The following is an 18368-nucleotide window of genomic DNA, read 5'->3' on the forward strand; positions in this document are numbered from 1 at the left end:
TATTCCCCCTGTGCCATGTCAAATCATCCCTTCCTTGCCACATCATCACCCCATGATTCCTCCCTGTGCCAGTTCATTCTCCCTCTGTGCAAATTCATCACCCCCTCCTTACCACCCCCTGTGCCAAATCTTTCCCCCTTTATACCCCTGTGCCAAATCATCCCCCTCTAATCCCTTGTGCCACATCACTTTTCCCCTTCCCTCCTCACCCTGTTGTACTTCTTACCTGACCAGCAGGCTCAGATGCAGGGCTCTCAGTGGGTTTGATGTTCTCCGGACGTCCTCTGCACTGCACTTAGAGGCTGTAAGCAGCGGCTGCGGGAACTCACAAATGACATGACAGGAGAGTCACTCGTCGCTGCTGGCAGCCGCCTCAGTGAGTGCAGAGGACGTCAGGTGAACATCAAACCCACTGAGAGCCCCTGAATCTGAGCCTGCTGGATCAGAGAGCCGCTGCACCTGTGCCTGGTAGCCAGGTAAGAAGAACCACAGGGGGAGGAGGGAAGGGGAAAAGTAATGTGGCACAAGGGGTGAGGGGGAGGGATGATTTAGGGAATGATGATCAGTGGGGATTAAGTGGCACGGGGATAAAGGGGAATGAAATGGCACAGATGGGATAAGGAGATTTTTTGTACTCGCCGTAAAATCTCTTTCTCGTAGCCTTCATTGGGGGACACCTAACTGATGGGTGTATGCTCCAGCCACTAAGAGGCGCTGACACTAGAAAAAAGAAAAGTCGGCTCCTCCCTGGCAGGATATACCCGCCCACCTGCAGTGAAGCAACCAGTTTTGTCACAAAGCAGTAGGAGAAGCCAACAAGGAAATACGTCCGAAGGGCCCTAGACAGGAATCCCGGAAACAACTCAAGAACCGTATAAAGAAGAAATGGGTGGGTGCGGTGTCCCCCAATGAAGGCTACGAGAAAGAGATTTTACGGTGAGTACAAAGAAAACTCCTTTTCTCGGTCACTCTTCATTGGGGGACACCTAACTGATGGGACGTACCAAAGCAGTCCCCTAGGGTGGGAAAAAAACAACCACCAGCGAAAGGGAGACAGTCCAAGACTGAACTCGCATGCCCGCAAGGACTATGGACAAGTTCCCAGGTCGGAGACAGACAAAGCCCAGAACAAATGAGTTCCCGTAAGACCTCCCATCCAAGGAGAAGGACCAGAACACCCAGGGGAAGGTCCATCCACTATAGAGACCCAAGGTACCTGGGTCATATAGAGAGACTAAAAAACACAGGAAAAAGGGAACCAGATGACCGCGAAAAAACTCTCCTGCGAGAAAACTTCCAGAGAGAAGGAAAGGAGAGCAGAACAGAAATACCACCCCGACCAACGAATCGCTGAGGAGCCAGGGGCTGGTCGTAAAAAATCCAAGACTGAACCCTCACCAAGGCTTAAGGAATCGGAGAGCCGCCTGAAAAGAAGGCACACCGCAGCATCGCAAGACAGAGTCCAAATCAAGGGGACCAACAGTGAGAGATCAGAGTGGACGGAGTAGACCTGAGCATCCTCAAGAAACATCCCGTCAGAACGGGAATGGAGGAGGACCAATGAGAGCCCAGCTTGGACTCCCAGGGTCCGGGCATAGGAAGAAATACCCCAGAAGACTGTGGAGCCAATGCAGATAGCTGACCCAGACAAAAAGGGTAAGAATTACATACAGAGCACTAGGCGGCGATAGAAGACAGAAAGTACACAAACCCAGACTTGAAATTCCACCGTAGAATGCATGTTAGCAAAAACCAAAAAGAATCCCTCCAGGAGGGAAAAAACAAGGGCGGTTGAGAGGACAACTCAAGGAGAGACCTAGGCCAAGCACCATGGGACCCGCACTCCAAGAGAAAAGGGGAGCCCCAAACGCGCCAGGCGAAGAAGGAGCAGGGAAATGCAAATACGGGGTGGACGAAGCCCCCAGGCAGCAGCGGCAACCCTCTCCGCCTGAAGGAGCCTCCGTGCGAACCAAGAGATCGGAGCCCGGTACCCCGAAGCTGGGCAAGAATACAAGACCCGCTGAGGAGCAATCCAGATAGTGACAAGGAGGTGCCAAAGTCACCCTGAACAGAGACCCCGGAAGAAAACACCTGGAAGTACAGGGAGTGGTGGAACCGACAGGCGCCCAAGCAGGCCCCATGTCAAAATAGAGGTGCTGAAACCGCCACGGAAACAGCAGAGACAAAGTCACCGGAAGTCCCCGAGCAACAGGAGATGGCTCCAATCCTACCATGTGGTCCTAGCATATGTAGGAACACAGACAAGAGGACCCCACGACAACAGTGGCGTACGGACCAAGGGAAAACGCAGACATCCAAGGATCAGCCGGAAGGGAGGTATGCCCACAGCGGACCAACAGTGCAACGTAAGAAAGAAGAACAGAGCAATGCTGCTGATGCAGCAAAATGCGCTGGAACTCACAGACAAACACCCACACCCCATCTCCTAACTGTGTCAAACACCAAGGCCGAAGCCGCAGACTTAGGAGACGAAGCATGAACGTGAAGCAGAAAAAAAAAAAAGGCCAACACAGAGTGACCTATAGGAAGAAGGGTCCCAGAACCCGCATGCACACCCCCTGCGGGACTGCACCCGGGAGAGAGACACCGGACAACAGTTGCAGCCGAATGTGGGAGGTGACCAGGTGGATTATAACACCAAGCAGACACAGTCTGGTCCTGGGGCCTAGAGACCATGAGGCACATCTGGACACACACAGAGGGGAAAGAAACCCGCCTGTAGACAGTAGAAGGCAACCCTGTAACCAGTATGAGGAGTGGTGCATAAGGCACAAGAGGCCTCTCGGAGAGACCACAGGAAAACTACCAAGACAGTGGGAAACCACCGATCACGGAGAGCAGCCGGATCGGAGATAACTGAGCACCTAAGACAAAGGTGGAAAGGTGGGGAGGCCAATAAACCTCGCCCCCAGGAGAGAGATAGAGGAAAGCAGAGGGACCATGGAATGCATCCCTGACATCCCGTAAAGTGTTCGTGGAACACGCTTGGTCAGGTCCACGATACCACGCACAACAGTGGGGTACTGGAACCCTAGTGAAGTCGTGGAAGACCATCGCAGATACACCGGTGATGTGAAGTGTAACCATAGGCGCAGGAAAGCATGCAGACCACTACCTTAATGACAGGTACATGATCAGGAAAGACGAGTTACGTGATCGGCACCTCGCTCAGTAGTGAGGTACGGGAACTCCAGCCCCAAATACCTCAGACGTGTGAGGCAACCATACAGCCACTGACTGGCTCACTGGTATGGGACCATAGCAGGGAAAGAAACACTCCGTCGGACGCCTCACACAATGGTGAGGTGCCGAAAAAGGCAGAGGCACCAGCTGGTTGATGCAGGACAGACGGTGAAGACAACCCAGCAGACGAATGTCTGGCGTACTGGTATGGGTCCAAAGTAAACAACGATGCATCCCATCGGCACCCCACCAGCAATGAGGTACCGGAACCCAAGCTGCAGAGCCACCAGCAGTCTGAAGAACAACAGACAGAGCAGCAACCATGCAGATAACTGTTTGATCAACCAGCATGGAGCCACCGAAGACAACCCTTTTACCCTCGGCACCACGCTGAGTAGAGAAGAACCGGAACCCCAGGCGCAGATACAGCAGCCATCTGACGTATGAAAGGCGGTGTACACAACCATGCAGACCACAGTGAGGCTTACTGGCCTGGATTCACCAAAAACAATCACACATGCCATCAGTATCTTACCCGGTAGAGAGGGACTGGAACACCAGTCACAGAACAGCAGCCGGTCGATGCATGACAGGCAGTGTAGTCAATTATGCAGACCATTGTCTGGCCTACTGAGGTGGATCCACAGAAGACAACCATACATACCATCAGTACCTCGCTCAGTAGGGAGGAACCGGACTCCAGACGCAGATGCATCATCTGTGAATCCTGTGACCGGTGATGTAGGAACCCATCCAGACTTACAGGGAAGGGTCCATGTAAGACGTAGTAGTCCTGAAGGCACATCGAGTCAGGTCACCATACATCGAACCCAGGTAACGGAACTGCAGCCCCAGACACCTCAGCCGTGAAACGTGGGAAACCAGGCAGACTCCTGTTTGGCTTACTGGTATGGGTCTAGAGGACACCTCGGGTAAGTTCTCCCTATACCGCACTCAGCAATAGGGCATCGGAACTGCAGGAACAGTAACAGATACATTGGCCTTGAAACAAAAGGCAAACGGCAGAGGAAACCAAGCAGACCACTGTCTGACTGACTGGTATGGGTCCTGAAGGCACATCGGCAGACCGCCATACCGCACCATATCACCATACCGCATTCCATCAATGGGGTAACGGAACTGCAGACACAGGCATCTCAGCCAAGAGATGTGTCATAAATGGCAAAGGAAACCATGCAGACTACAGTCTGGCTTACTGGCATCGGTTCTGAAGAGACATCGGTCAGTTCTCCACATACCGCACCTAGAAGCGGGGTATCGGAACTGCAGCCACAGACACCTCAGACGTGAGACGTTGGAGAAATGGCAGAGGAAACCATGCAGACCACTGTCTGGCTTACTGGTATGGGTCCTGAAAACACATCGGTCAGTACCACATATACCGCACCCAGCAGAGGGGTATCGGAACTGCAGCAACAATACATCAATACATCAGCCGTGAGACGTGTGGCAAGCGGCAGAGGAAATCATGCAGACCACCGTCTGGCCTACCGGTTTGGTAGGCCAGCCGCTGGAGGAGGGAATTAAGGAACCCAGAACTTCAGGCATGAAAAGTAAACCAAATATAAGGCAATGCAAGGATTAGCCACAAGAGGGCACCAGAGTACGCCAAATTGTCTGACAAGCTACAGAATACTTGAACTTTTGTATTATTATTATAATTTTTATTTAATTTTTTTTTTTTTATAATGGTGCATAAATTACAAAAATTTGTCCAAAGGGGACTGAACTCCAGCAATCAATTTTCCTAAGATGAGGAAAAACAGATAGCAGGCAGCCTCTGAAGCGGCGGCGGCACGGAGCAGTACGCTTAGCAGCGTCTGCTAAGCCGCACAGCCCCGAGGCTAATAGACAGAGAAGCAGCCCGGACAGGAGAAGCTCCCGCATAGCGGACGGAGGGGTGACTGCTCTAGTGAAAGGCAACCCCCCCCCCTCCCCCGAGCCCAATAGATGCAGTCGAGGCTGCATGAATAAAATAGCGAGGGTTAATCCCTCTCTGTCCGGACTCCCCAAAACAGCCCCAGAAATAGGGATATAACACTACTGCTCGTACTGCTAGGGGAGAGGAAGGGAGGGTGGAAGGAAGGAGGGTGGGAGGGGGTAAACTCACCTCATACGCTGTACATACTCACCTATCTTCACATACTCCCTGGAGACGTCTTCAGCCAGCATTTTAGTCACCTGCATCACGTCATGCTGCTAAAGCCCAAGACGAGCAGGAAAAATAGGGGGACCTGGCGCTGGCCGTTGGCGGGAAGGGGTTAACGGTGCATTTGTATTTTATGTCCCGTGCCCCTTAGCCGCATATGGGGGAACAGGTAGGTGCCATGCTCCTGAACCCCCACCTGAAAAAGGGAAACAAAAAGGAGTAAAGAACCTAACTAAACAGCCCTTACTCGAAAATAATAAATGACCAGATCTGGAGAGCTCCAGACCTGTGTGTCTACCTCCTAAGTGACACTAGCTAAAACTGGTTGCTTCACTGCAGGTGGGCGTGATTATCCTGCCAGGGAGGAGCCGACTTTTCTTTTTCCTAGTGTCAGCGCCTCCTAGTGGCTGGAGCATATACCCATCAGTTAGGTGTCCCCCAATGAAGAGTGACTGAGAAAAAGGGGGTTAAGGAATGGCACATTGGGTGGTAAAGATGGGGTGATTACTTTGCACAGGGGGAATAAAGTGGCATGGTGGGATGGTGGGGCCAATAATGTGACCGGCAGACGTACAGAAGCAGCAGACCATGGTTTAAACAGTGGTCTTAAGCTTCTGTGCTGGGCCTGCTGAAGGGGGAAGCCCTGGGAGCCTGGGCCCCTTACTGGGGTATTGGTTGTACTCCCCTGACGGCGGCCTTATAGGATGGTGTTCCCTATTGGGAGGTGTCCACTAAGGGAGATTTTACTGTATTACACAGGTCTTTCATACCTTGGTCTGTCAAGATATAGTTGCACTCTAATGCACATATGAAACAACTCATGAGCAATGCACTTGACATGTTTCTCAAACCTCTGGATATCTGGTTGTATAATCAAGAATTAATAAAATATATTGATGATACAAAATCCACTAAATCCATGGTAATCATGCCAAAAGGCACCTCAAAGACAAGGAGGGGCACCAAAGGCCCCCTGAAATGAGACAAAGGAGAATTTAACCGGCAGGTAGGAGAAGATTTGCAGTAGTTTTAACTTTCTTTATAGAAATTTGGCCAAATTCTGAAACATACGCTCTTATATGAAAGCTAGATGCCCCCTCCCCCCCCAACACAAGAAAACAAGCCATTTATAACACTATTTTTTTCTAAAGGGCCCTGGGAACTGTTGCACTAATCCATTTTCCATTTTTTGCTTTGGTAACCAGATATAACAGACTGTTATGTGCTTCAAAATAAGGATACCAGTTATCAGCTCCTGGCTCTTGGGGAACACCATTAGGAACAGTCACATTTTCCCAAACACTTTTTACCTAGGTTAATCCAGCCTGACTAGACCGCTCTGGAGTACTGGAACAACCTAGAAGGCCCTGGGTTGAAGGGAATGCTAGGAGAAAGAGAAATGCCAACAGAGGAGGTAAGGTTACCCAAAAAAACATGGAAGCTAGATAAATGTGGAAAGGGGAAGAACCTTGGCAAAAACTCAGAGGTAAGTGAGAGTGATGTATCATAAGGACAGGACCCAGGGAAGCTGCAGATCCTTCTCTAGGCCCAGATCAAACAGAAAATGGGCTAAAGATATGGAACTACATGGACAGCATTTCACAAGCAAGGCCTTGGGAATGCGGAAAAAAGAAAAACCTCACCAGTAGAGTAGGCAGGAGAGCCCCAATATATTGTCAAGGACAAAATGACAGCCTGCAGGAGAATATAAAGGAGAACATACAGACCGAAGGGACCCCAAAAAAACACTGATGGGCAGCCAAGGGGGCCCAAAGGCATCAATGTAAGGTACAATCAAATCCCAGGAGGGCCACCAGATGACACTAGTGGTCAGGATGAGATTGACACAAGAGCGTTGAAAGAAAAAATAGGAAGGATGATTAGGAAGGATGATTTGGAAGGACGCTACATCATCTTCTCTAAGTAAAGGCATCCACACTAGCTGAGGAAGCAATGCACCATCAGAACATGGCAAGGCTCATACCTTAATATGGCATGATGACACAGTGTTTGTAGCCACAATGGCTGCCTGGACTACTAAAACAATCACCCACCCAGTAAAGGAAAAAGCTGACTAAACAGCAAGGGCCTAAAACCGACAAGCATAAGGAGCTATCCGAACAGCAAACATGATACACCTGCTGCCTGCAAGCTATGAGAGCTGGATGCAAGCAGAGAGGGGTAAAAAAGAAACTGCACTATCACAACTACTTCCCCATAAGGTGGGTAATGAGGATGGACCTACCAATAGAGTCCGAGAGAACCTTAAACAAACAAATGCAGGTAACTGTAATATCCATGCATCGCACCGGAAGGGTGAAAGGACAATTGAAGAATACAGAGGGAGGACATAAAGAAGCAGAAGATGTTCTCTGAGTGATGCAACTACTCCACCCATGGTGTATATAATGTGGTGCTGATGAAGCTAAGTCAGGAGCACCCCACCAGAAAATGTGGTAGGAGAGAAAACCACTGTATAACACAAAGATTTTACCTGCAAGACGGATTAATGTGGCTGCTCACATAGCACGTAAGGAACTACATATAGATGAGGTGGGAGCCTCTGCTGGAAGAAGTCCTGTGCCCAAGAAAGGAAAAAAGGCTGGTGGAGCTGCTTGTGAGGTTCCATACAAAGTAGACAGTCCATTATTAGAAATGTACAGATGCTTGTGCAGATTCTTCTTTATTAAAGATGCCATATACACATTTGCATAGATGGGATGGGCAGGGTCACTCCACAAAAGCCCTTTGTGGAGTGACCCTGTCCCCCCTGTCCATGCACATGTATATACTGCATCTTTAATAAAGAAGAATCTGCACAAGCATCAAGTGGGTGACTGCCCTTTCTGTACATTTCTAATGTTGGACTGTCTGAATACTTACCTATGAAAAGTGAGCACCTCCCACACGCCAGCAGTATAACCACATAGTCTGTATGGGGATTTATTGCCGTACCTTCCAGCCCAAGCAGTGCTCAGCAAATCATTTCTTACATCGGAATGTTACCATACAAAGTAGAATGGGAATTCCTACAACTCCACTACAAGCATTCCACTATAGAAAGGGGGCAATGTGGCTGCTGAAACAGAATGTCATGATTGTCATAACAGAGAAGGAAAACTCTGTGTAACATGATCACTTCACTAGGAAAGGAAAGATGCAGGTTCTGGCAGAGCAAATGATGGAGCCAAATATGGAAGGAGAACCTCGAGGCTTCTTCCTGCATGTTCAAAAGAAAGCAGGAAGCACTCCTCAGTTGGTCCTGTGAGACAGACACTGCAGGGAATTGGGGCAGGTTAGTATAAATGTCTATTTTTTTTAGCCCAGACATTTTAATTTCCTAACCACTTTAAGGGCATGTCCAAGACTAGAAAAAAGGGTCTGCTGTTTTTTTTCTAGAAACAGCACCATTTAAGTCAATGGGAATGACCTGCAATGCTGGACACCACCTGAAAAAACATGGCACTCTTTCCAGTAAAATAAACAGAACAATTTTTCACGACCTTGTCCGGAAAATCCATTTAAATACAATTGGAATAAATATTGTAGCACAACTACCACTCTGGTCATAGTAACCAAACAATGTAAAGATTACAATTATACATAGATTTTACTTTTAGTTAAGGTGTATCTGAACAAGTGATAAATAAGTTATTTATAGTCTTACAAACAACAAATTATTCAGAAAGCTGGTACCTGTAATTTCTGTCCTGCAATCTCAGTGGGTGGCTCAGGTTTTGGAGGACAGTGCAGATCTCCATTGTTCATCACATACTGGGTGAGGTTGGCAAGCATGGCACAGGAGTCTGCACAGGTGTGAATATGGAGGACGTTGTTAGAGCACCGCAGTTCAAAGAGAGGCTGAGTCTGGACATAGAGCAAAAAGGAGAGGCACAATGTCAGCAGAATTACACAGACATTGGTATTTTACACTGGTATTAGAAAACCGAGGGGTGATGTATTAGGTAGAAAATGAAGAACTTTTAACATTTTGCCCAAATATCTCAACAGATTTGATCACACAGGGTATCACCCCTGAGACAAAATGAAGGAGAAAGGAGGAGAAAACACAATGGGGCGCTCCCTGTGTAGTATTTCTTGGAAAAGATACCCACCATCAATACCCAAGGTGACGTACTGACCTTGAGACTTGCGCACAGAGGTGTAGGGGACCTCTGAGGTATGGTGGGGGGTAGGGAGAGAGGAAGATGGTTACAGTCTGCTGCTCTCACCCCTTGTGTTCCGTATTCCCGAGGGAGACGGACAATGATGCGAATGTGGAGAGTGAAAAAAATGGGGTTTGTTGAGAGCGCTCCTGTGTGACGACAGCGGTCAAATGAAGCAGAGGTCTGAGCCAGCACTTACGCAGGACTAACTTTTATTGCAAAAAGAAGTCAAACAGGTAAAACAGGAAAACGCGTTTCGGCGCTCACTGGTGCCTTCCTCAGGTCCACAAATAGCAAGTCTGTGTGGTTCTGGCCAGGGTTCCTGCGTAAGTGCTGGCTCAGACTTCTGTTTCATTTCACCGCCGTCGTCATACAGGAGCGCTCTCAACAAACCCCATTTTTTCACTCTCCACATTCGCCCTGAGACAGAATGCGATGCCTAGTTCTAAGCTGGGAAAGTTCGGCTGAACATGGCTCCATTTCCAGCTGTCAAGCAAATCCAGCCATATAAGTCCATAAAGTGAAAATGTCAGATCTGGTAGACAGGGAGTTGAGCCCAATGCCGCACACTTCTCCGGCTAATAACTAGCAGTCACCGGTTGTGATCAAAACTTGACATGTCTGGACAACATGTCTAAAGTTTTTTTTTTTTTTTTTAAATGATAGTAAACCTTTAACCCATTCAGGACATCCAGTTGTATGATGCACACTTAGGAGCTGAGCGCACTTTATACTCGATGGATCCCGGGTGATATCAGCAGCCCTGACCAACGGCTAATGCTGGACATCGCTGATCTCCCGAATTACCACTTTAGACAACATGAGCAATGTCCATTGCAGCATCTAAAACAGGTAAAAAGCATTCCCGGCCTCCGCACCATCTGACTGGCGCTTCAATTTTGCAGGCAGTCCCAGCAGCTGTGCTATGGCACAGCATTGCTCAGTGTTTAAAATCAAAAGATTGCAGGTAATAATCCCCTATGGGGACTAAAAAATAGTAAATAAAATGTGGGAAAAAAAGTAATAAATGTAAATAAGCCCCTTCCCTAATAAAAGTTTGAATCACCACCCTTTCCCATATTTAAAATAAAAACATGTAAACAAAATTAAACATATATGGTATCCCATATATGGTGTGTGTAAATGTCCAAACTATTAAAATATATTTGTTAGTTAAACTACACAGTCAATGGCATAAAAACGTAAAACAATACCTTAGTCCACAGAATTTATTTAAAAAAAATATATATCAATTAAAACTACAGGCATTGGCACGTAAAATTGGGAATCATTTTAATCGTATGGACCTAGGGAATAAAGATAAAGTCATCTTTATTGAAAAGATATATATTTTTATTTTACCATAGACATTGTGGTGAAATGATTGATGTCATTACAAAGTACAATTGGTGGCGCAGAAAACCTCATATGGGTCTGCATGTGGAATATTGAAAGTGCTATGGCTATTTTAAGGGGAGGAGAAAAATAACGAAAAATAGAAAATCCCAACGTCTTTAAGGGGTTAAAGTCAATCTAAGCTTATAGGAGAATTTATTGCTGGCAAATAAGAAAGTGCTTCAACAAGCTGGTAGCTTTCAGCACTTGATGATGGTGACATGATAGTTCATTCACACGATTTTGAGAAGTTTATGTTGGAAAGTTTAACATGTTACTGTCATTTAAAAAACCTTTAGCACAGCGACACGTTTAAAAAGCTGATCACTAGATGAAATGGGGAGGAGTGCTCAGAAGTGTTTAACCGAGTGCTACTCCCAGCTTGTTATAGTAGTTGGTTGTGGTTGTGTCTAAGCACACAGATCTCAACCGAAGAATTTTGACATGTCACTACGACATGTTTAAAGTTATTTAAGTAACAATGAGCCTCTAAATTTTTATACATAATACCAGAACCAAATTCCCACCCATCTGTGCACCACTATTAAAGGGAACCAATATACAACGCTTGGAAACACGTTCTATATATGGTAACCTCTTCACCGTTCTGCTCTGTCTGCTTAGGGAGCAGAGTGATGACGCAGGCCATCAATCACATCTAGAGGGCGCCACTACAGCCGGAGCGACAGGACCTGGTAAGTACCGCTCCCCGTCCAGGGAACTACTTACAGGCCGGTCGGCAAGACTTTATTGCTTCACCATTCCTGAGGTAACAATGTCCCCCGAGGATGGTGAGGATAAAGATTTTACAATATATAATGCGTTGCCAGTCATTATAGATGGGGAAATCTAGTGCTTGGTTCCCTTTAAGATACACGATTTATAAATGAGCCCATTGTAGTAATTCACATCACCTTTCACATCTGTATGAATATTTGAAGGTTAGTATTACCTGTTATTTTGGCCTTGAAGGGTTGTCCAGGAATTCCTAATGATGTGTTTCCTGCTCAGCCGATCACTAGCCCATACACAACCCATACAGCACATACTCACGTGCCTGATTCCCTACCACTGGCTTTCCAACTATAACAATATTACTGGTACAATAAGACTGGTATCAGACTCAACACATAGGAAATACCCCCTCGGTCTGTCATGATGGGGACCAACAAACATTAAGCAGCTGGGATATGGTGAGCGACAAATGTAGTGAAAGACTCAATCAGCTTTGAAGGAAAGGTGTCAGTTCAGTACAAGATACAGAGTTAATAGATTCCAGCAACTATAGTTAGAACTAAATATACACTTTAGTATACAGTGATGACCCTTTAAAACCTTAGAACACTGAACTTTTCTTATACAGCTAAACAGTCAGAGAGGCTCTGCTTTTCCTGATTGATGTACTGGGCCCTGTGTTGGAAGCCAAGCCCTGTACATAAATCATGAAGGACAAGGCAGGGAGGAGGCAAGCCACTGAAGTTTAGCACCGCCTCTCCAACTGTTGTAAAAGGAAGTGTGGTACTATATACTAAAGGGTCACCACTGTAAACAAAGGCATCAAAAGGGGCATAGATGCCCACGACAAGGAAATAATTCTACCGCTGTACAAATCACTAGTCAGACAAAACATAGAATACTGTGTACAGTACAGGGCACCAGTGTACAAGATAGATATAGTGGAGCTGGAGAGGGTTCAAAGACGGGCAACCAGAGTAATACAGGGAATGGGAGGACTACAGTACCCAGAAAGATTCTCAGAATTAGGGTTATTTAGTTTAGAAAAAAGAAGGCTTAGGGGAGACCTAATAACTATGTATAAATATATCAGGGGACAGTACAGAGATCTCTCCCATGATCTATTTATACCCAGGACTGTATCTATAACAAGGGGGCATCCTCTACATAGTTACATAGTTACATAGTTAGTATGGTTGAAAAAAGACATACGTCCATCAAGTCCAACCAGGGGATTGAAGGGAAGGATGTAAGGGGATAAGGGAAAGGGATGTAGTTTTATAATTCTGCATAAGCATTAATGTTATTTTGTTCCAGGAATGTATCTAACCCTGCTTTAAAGCTGTTAATTGTTCCTGCTGTGACCAGTTCCTGAGGTAGACCGTTCCATAAATTCACAGTCCTCACGGTAAAGAAGGCGTGTCGCCCCTTTAGACTAAACCTTTTCTTCTCCAGACGGAGGGAGTGCCCCCTCGTCCTTTGGGGGGGTTTAACCTGGAACAGTTTTTCTCCATATTTTTTGTATGGGCCATTTATATACTTATATACGTTTATCATATCCCCCCTTAAACGTCTCTTCTCAAGACTAAACAATTGTAACTCCTTTAATCGCTCCTCATAGCTAAGATGTTCCATGCCCCATATTAGTTTAGTCGCGCGTCTCTGCACCCTTTCCAACTCCGCAGTGTCCCTTTTATGAACAGGCGACCAAAACTGAACAGCATATTCCAGGTGAGGCCGTACCAATGCTTTATAAAGGGGGAGTATTATGCCCCTGTCCCTTGAGTCCATGCCTCTTTTGATACATGACAATATCCTGCTGGCTTTGGAAGCAGCAGCCTGACATTGCATGCTATTCTGTAGTCTGTGATCTACAAGTACACCCAGATCCTTCTCTACCAGTGACTCTGACAGTTTACATCTACATCTAGAGGAAAGAAGGTTTCTACACCAGCACACACAGATTGTTCTTTACTGTAAGAGCAGTGAGACTATGGAACGATCTGTCAGAGGAGGTGGTCATGAAGAGTTCAATAAAATAGTTCAAAAAGGGCCTGGATGGATTTCTGGAGAGTAATAACATTACAGGTTAAGAATACTAGTTTTAAAGGGAAAAAAGGTTGATCCAGTGATTTCTTCTAATATTGGAGTCATATCTGGAGTTGTGAAGGAACTCCTATCCCCTGGTATGGGGCAATTGGCATCAGCCTCATAATGATTTATTTGCCTTCCTCAGGATAAATAAACAGTAGGCACATGAGTAGGGTATGAGCTATGTAACTATAGTTAGTTTTATATAACTATACCCTAAACTTCTGGTGTCTTTCTGCTCTGCATTTCATGTGACAGATTCAGTTAGCAGTAAAATGCCTCGGCTTGTGATTGGCTGTATAGGCATTCTGTGTGGCGAAACATCACCAGGGAACAGTGATCACCAGGGATCAGCCACTGTCGGAACGACAGATGAGGGATCCGGTAGGCGAGTACTTATTGTAGGACAAGCCCTTTTGCTGAGCAGTGAACCAAGATATTAAGAATGTTTTTCATTTTTCATAGGGTATGAAATTATCTCTTACAAATGACAAACAAAAACTTACAGGAAAGAAATAAGGAGTCATTATTCGATTTGAAGTCATCATGAGAATTATGCATCTTGTCTATTGAAGAGATCACATAATAAACTGCTCTGGGACCCCTTAGCATGCACAGACTGAAAAACTACAAACTACCATATTACAGCAGCACACAAGGGACGGACTGGGACATTTACATTTTTGGCAGGTGAACAGAGAACGGATTCCGCAATCAGGTGATAAAGGTTGCTAATTCTTCACCAGGCATCACCAGAGTTCACTTAGTGATGTGGTTCTTCTCATGCTTAGACGAATGGTTTACAAAGACTCTTTACACTGCCCTATTCATCACAATGAGCAACAATCATTCCTACCAGTTTGGAGGAAGAGTTTCCTTTCCATGTGGTGATGACCAGTTCTAAGAGATCCACATCCAGGACACAGACGAAATCTGAGGACAAAGAATCAGACAATCAGAAAGAGTATATTAGACTGTTTTGTGCTGCATTTTACCCTCTAAGTGGGACACTGAAGGATACAGATTCAATCCTGTAGCTGGAGCTACTTTCTTTAACAAATTATTTTAACCCCTTAAGGACCAAGCCCATTTTCACCTTTAAGGGGTACTCCGGTGGTCAACGTGTTTTTCCATTTTTGACTTACCTTATTTGTTTTGTTTCATTTCTATTCTTGTTGTTTAGCCTATTCTATTTCCGGTCTTTGTTGTCTTTTTATCTCCCACTTTGTTTTCCTATCTTTGCTTCCATTTCCTGTTTCTTGCTGTGCTGAAAACTACAAATCCCAGCATTCCACATGTTCCGCCCTTTACCCACCCTACTATTTTCCCGGGTCGGCCTCCTTATACACAGCACACTAATATAATCAGCCTTGGTTGGGATACACTGGCATACACACACAAAAGGGACTACAACTCTCAGCATGTCTCATTTAGGAGTCTTCAGTCTGTGGTATAACACCAGCATGCTGCCTCTGTAGTCTCCTGGGGGTTGTAGTTCACCACACCTCTGTAAGGCGTACACCAACCAGGGTGCCTCCAGGTTTTGCAAAACTACTACTACTACCAGCATGCCCGGACAGCCAAAAGCTGTCTGGGCATGCTGGGAGTTGTAGTTTTGATACAGCTGAAGACACCCTGGTTGGGAAATAATGCACTTTGTAATATACTGAGTAGGCTAGGCCAATGTTTCCCAATCAGTGTGCCTCCTGCTGTTGCAAAACTACAACTCCCAGCATGCTCAAAGGCTGTCAGGGAATGCTGGGAGTTGTAGTTTTACAACAGCTGGAGGCACACTGGTTTGGAAACACTGGTGTAACATGATGTGTATGCTGAATAGGCTAGGACAGTGTTTCCCAACCAGTGTGCCTCCAGCTGTTGCAAAACCACAACTCCCAGCATGCCCAAAGTCTGTCCAGGCATGCTGGGAGTTGTAGTTGGAGGCAGACTGGTTTGTAAACACTAGCATACACACACATAACAGGGACTACAACTCCCAGCATGTGTCATTCAGGAATAGAAATCATCCCCAGTCCGAGATCTATTCCCCTGCAGTCTATACATCCCCAGCCCGTGCACCTTGTTATCCTTTCACATACATCTTCTCTGTCTTCTTTCAGTGCAGACCTGCGTCCTCATAAGACAAAGCAGGGGGAGGGGGAGATGAGGAGCTGTGTAGGAGCTTCTTGCTCTCATGCACACATGTGACCACCTGGAGGGGGAGATGAGGGGGCGTGGCCTATTTCTCATGCAGTTTTGAAAGAACAGAGAAAAAAACAAAACATGACATGTTGTCCACAGCCTAATCCTAACAAGTGGACAACAGTAAGAGATCCAACACAGAACTACAGAACTTCTTGGCCCACAAACAGGTAAGAAAAAAGACACATGCTACACAATCATATAATACATGTCAATTGCAAAAAACATGAACATTAAAAGAAGATGCAATATACCCAAAAATCTTAACCACCGGAGTACCCCTTTAAGAAGGGGTAATAGAGGGTAGGAAAGGGTACAGTACCTTAAGCCATTTTTCTTCACTACACTGGCCCCCCTGCGGCCCCGTAAGTTACAGACGCGCAGGCCGGGCCAGTGAATTTAATAAATAATAAAAATTACCGGCAAAATCCCGCGGCACCCCAGTTGGGAATCACTGCTCTAGATAGAGTCTGTATACGATATCCTAACCAAAGTAGCTTTTGTTGTATTGTAACAAGTTACTTCCTACTCACATGTATTGTTCTACTATAGTCAATTAACTTATAAGCTTGTAATGCTTTCTTACTAATGATATCTAATTGATATTCATTTATATATAGCATTGTGTTTGTTAGGCTTCTTTCACACTACATAATTCGAAGTTTTTAAACATCCGTACGAAGTTCCGTCTGAATATCAGCTGAAAACGTCAGTTCCAAAATCCTATACTGCCGTAATAAAATCCCATCATAGTCTATGGGATTTTTCTAATAGCCGTTTTAACGCGTTATAGCCCGTTATTAATAACGGACGTTATTTTGTGACGGAAGATAGTAACGGGAGAAATAGTTCATGAACCTGCATATCTTTATAATACCTGTCAGGGCCGCAGGCTGGGCCGTCCTCCTGCCCTGTACAGTAACACGGGCCGGACTGGCTTATTTGGCAACCAGGAAATATCCCATTTCAGCCGCTTACCCTGTGGGCCAGGCTGGATAAGAGCAAGCACAGCTACGCGCGTAATGACGCTCTGTCACGTCACGCTCCCAGAACTCAAGGGCCTACATTCTGACGCTGGCCCTAGGTATTCTGAGAGTGTGATGTGACCGAGCGTCATTACGCGCGTAGCTGTGCTTGCTCTTATCTGGGGAAGGTGCTGCCCTGAATCCCCGGCAACTAAAAAGGTACCAGCCGGGGAGGGGTTTTTCTAATCTTGGGGTACTACCTGTCTACTGGGGGGGTCTAATCTGGAGGTACTACCTACCAACTGGGGGGGTCTAATCTGGGGGTACTACCTACCTACTGGGGGGGTCAAATCTGGGGGTACTACCTGTGGACTTGGGGGGGGGGGTCTAATATCATGGTACTACCTGTCTAGTGGGGGGGGGGTCTAATCTGGGGGTACTACCTGTCTACTGTAGGAGTCTAATCTGGGGGTACTACCTACCTACTGGGGGCCTAATCTGGGGGTACTAACTGCCCCCTGGGGAGTTAATCTGGGGGGGACTACCTGCCTACTGGGGGGTTAATCTGGGGGTACTACCGGCCTACTGCGTGGGGAGGGGGGGGGTTTAATCTGGGGGTACTACCTGCCTACTGGGGGGGGGGGGGGTGTTGATCTTTGGGTACTACCTGCCTACTGGGGGGTCTAATCTGGGGGTACTACCTGCTTTCTGGGAGGGTCTAATCTGGGGGTACTACCTGTCCACTTGGGGGGTTCTAATCTGGGGGTACTACCTGTCTACTGGGGGGGACTAATCTGGGGGTACTACCTGTCTACTGGGGGGGGGGGTCTAATCTAGGGGTACTACCTGTCTACTGGGGGGGCCTAATCTGGGGGCACTACCTGTCTACTGGAGGGGTCTAATCTGGGGGTACTACCTGTCTACTGGGGGGGCTAATCTGGGGTTACTACCTGTCTACTGGGGGGGTCTAATATGGGGATACTACCTGCCTATGGAGTGGGGGCTAATCTGGGGGTACTACTTGCCTATGGAGTGGGGGCTAATTTGGGGATACTACCTACCTACTGGGGGGATAATCTGGGGGTACTAGCTATCTACTGGGCGGTCTAATCTGGGGATACTACCTGCCTACTGGGGGGGGGGGGATAACCTGGGGGTACTACCTGTCTACTGGGGGGTCTAATTTGGGGGTACTGCCTGCCTACTGGGGGGGGGGGGAATAATCTGGGGGTACTACCTTTCTACTGGGGGGATCTAATCCGAGGGTACTGTCTACTGGGGGGGGGGATAATCTGGGGGTACTACCTTTCTACTGGGGGGATCTAATCTGGGGGTACTACCTGTCTACTGGGGGGGGGGATAATCTGGGGATAGTACCTGTCTACTGGGGGAGGGGTCTAATTTGTGGGTACTACCTGTCTACTGGGGGGGTCTAATTTGGGG

General features: G+C 46.8%; 1 protein-coding gene across 1 annotated transcript in view; it reads right to left on the bottom strand.

The window, feature by feature from the left end:
- ATG2A (autophagy related 2A) overlaps positions 1-18368 on the bottom strand; it is a 157625-nt gene that overhangs the window by 38505 nt on the left and 100752 nt on the right. Inside the window, exons 27-28 of the mRNA XM_056527047.1 lie at positions 14618-14694; positions 9071-9241 (exon numbers count right to left, since the gene is read on the bottom strand). Coding sequence (XP_056383022.1) covers positions 9071-9241; positions 14618-14694 — 248 coding nt within the window. The remainder of the gene's footprint in view (positions 1-9070; positions 9242-14617; positions 14695-18368) is intronic.

This window comes from Hyla sarda, chromosome 6 (assembly GCF_029499605.1).
Source record: "Hyla sarda isolate aHylSar1 chromosome 6, aHylSar1.hap1, whole genome shotgun sequence".
NCBI lineage: Eukaryota > Metazoa > Chordata > Amphibia > Anura > Hylidae > Hyla > Hyla sarda.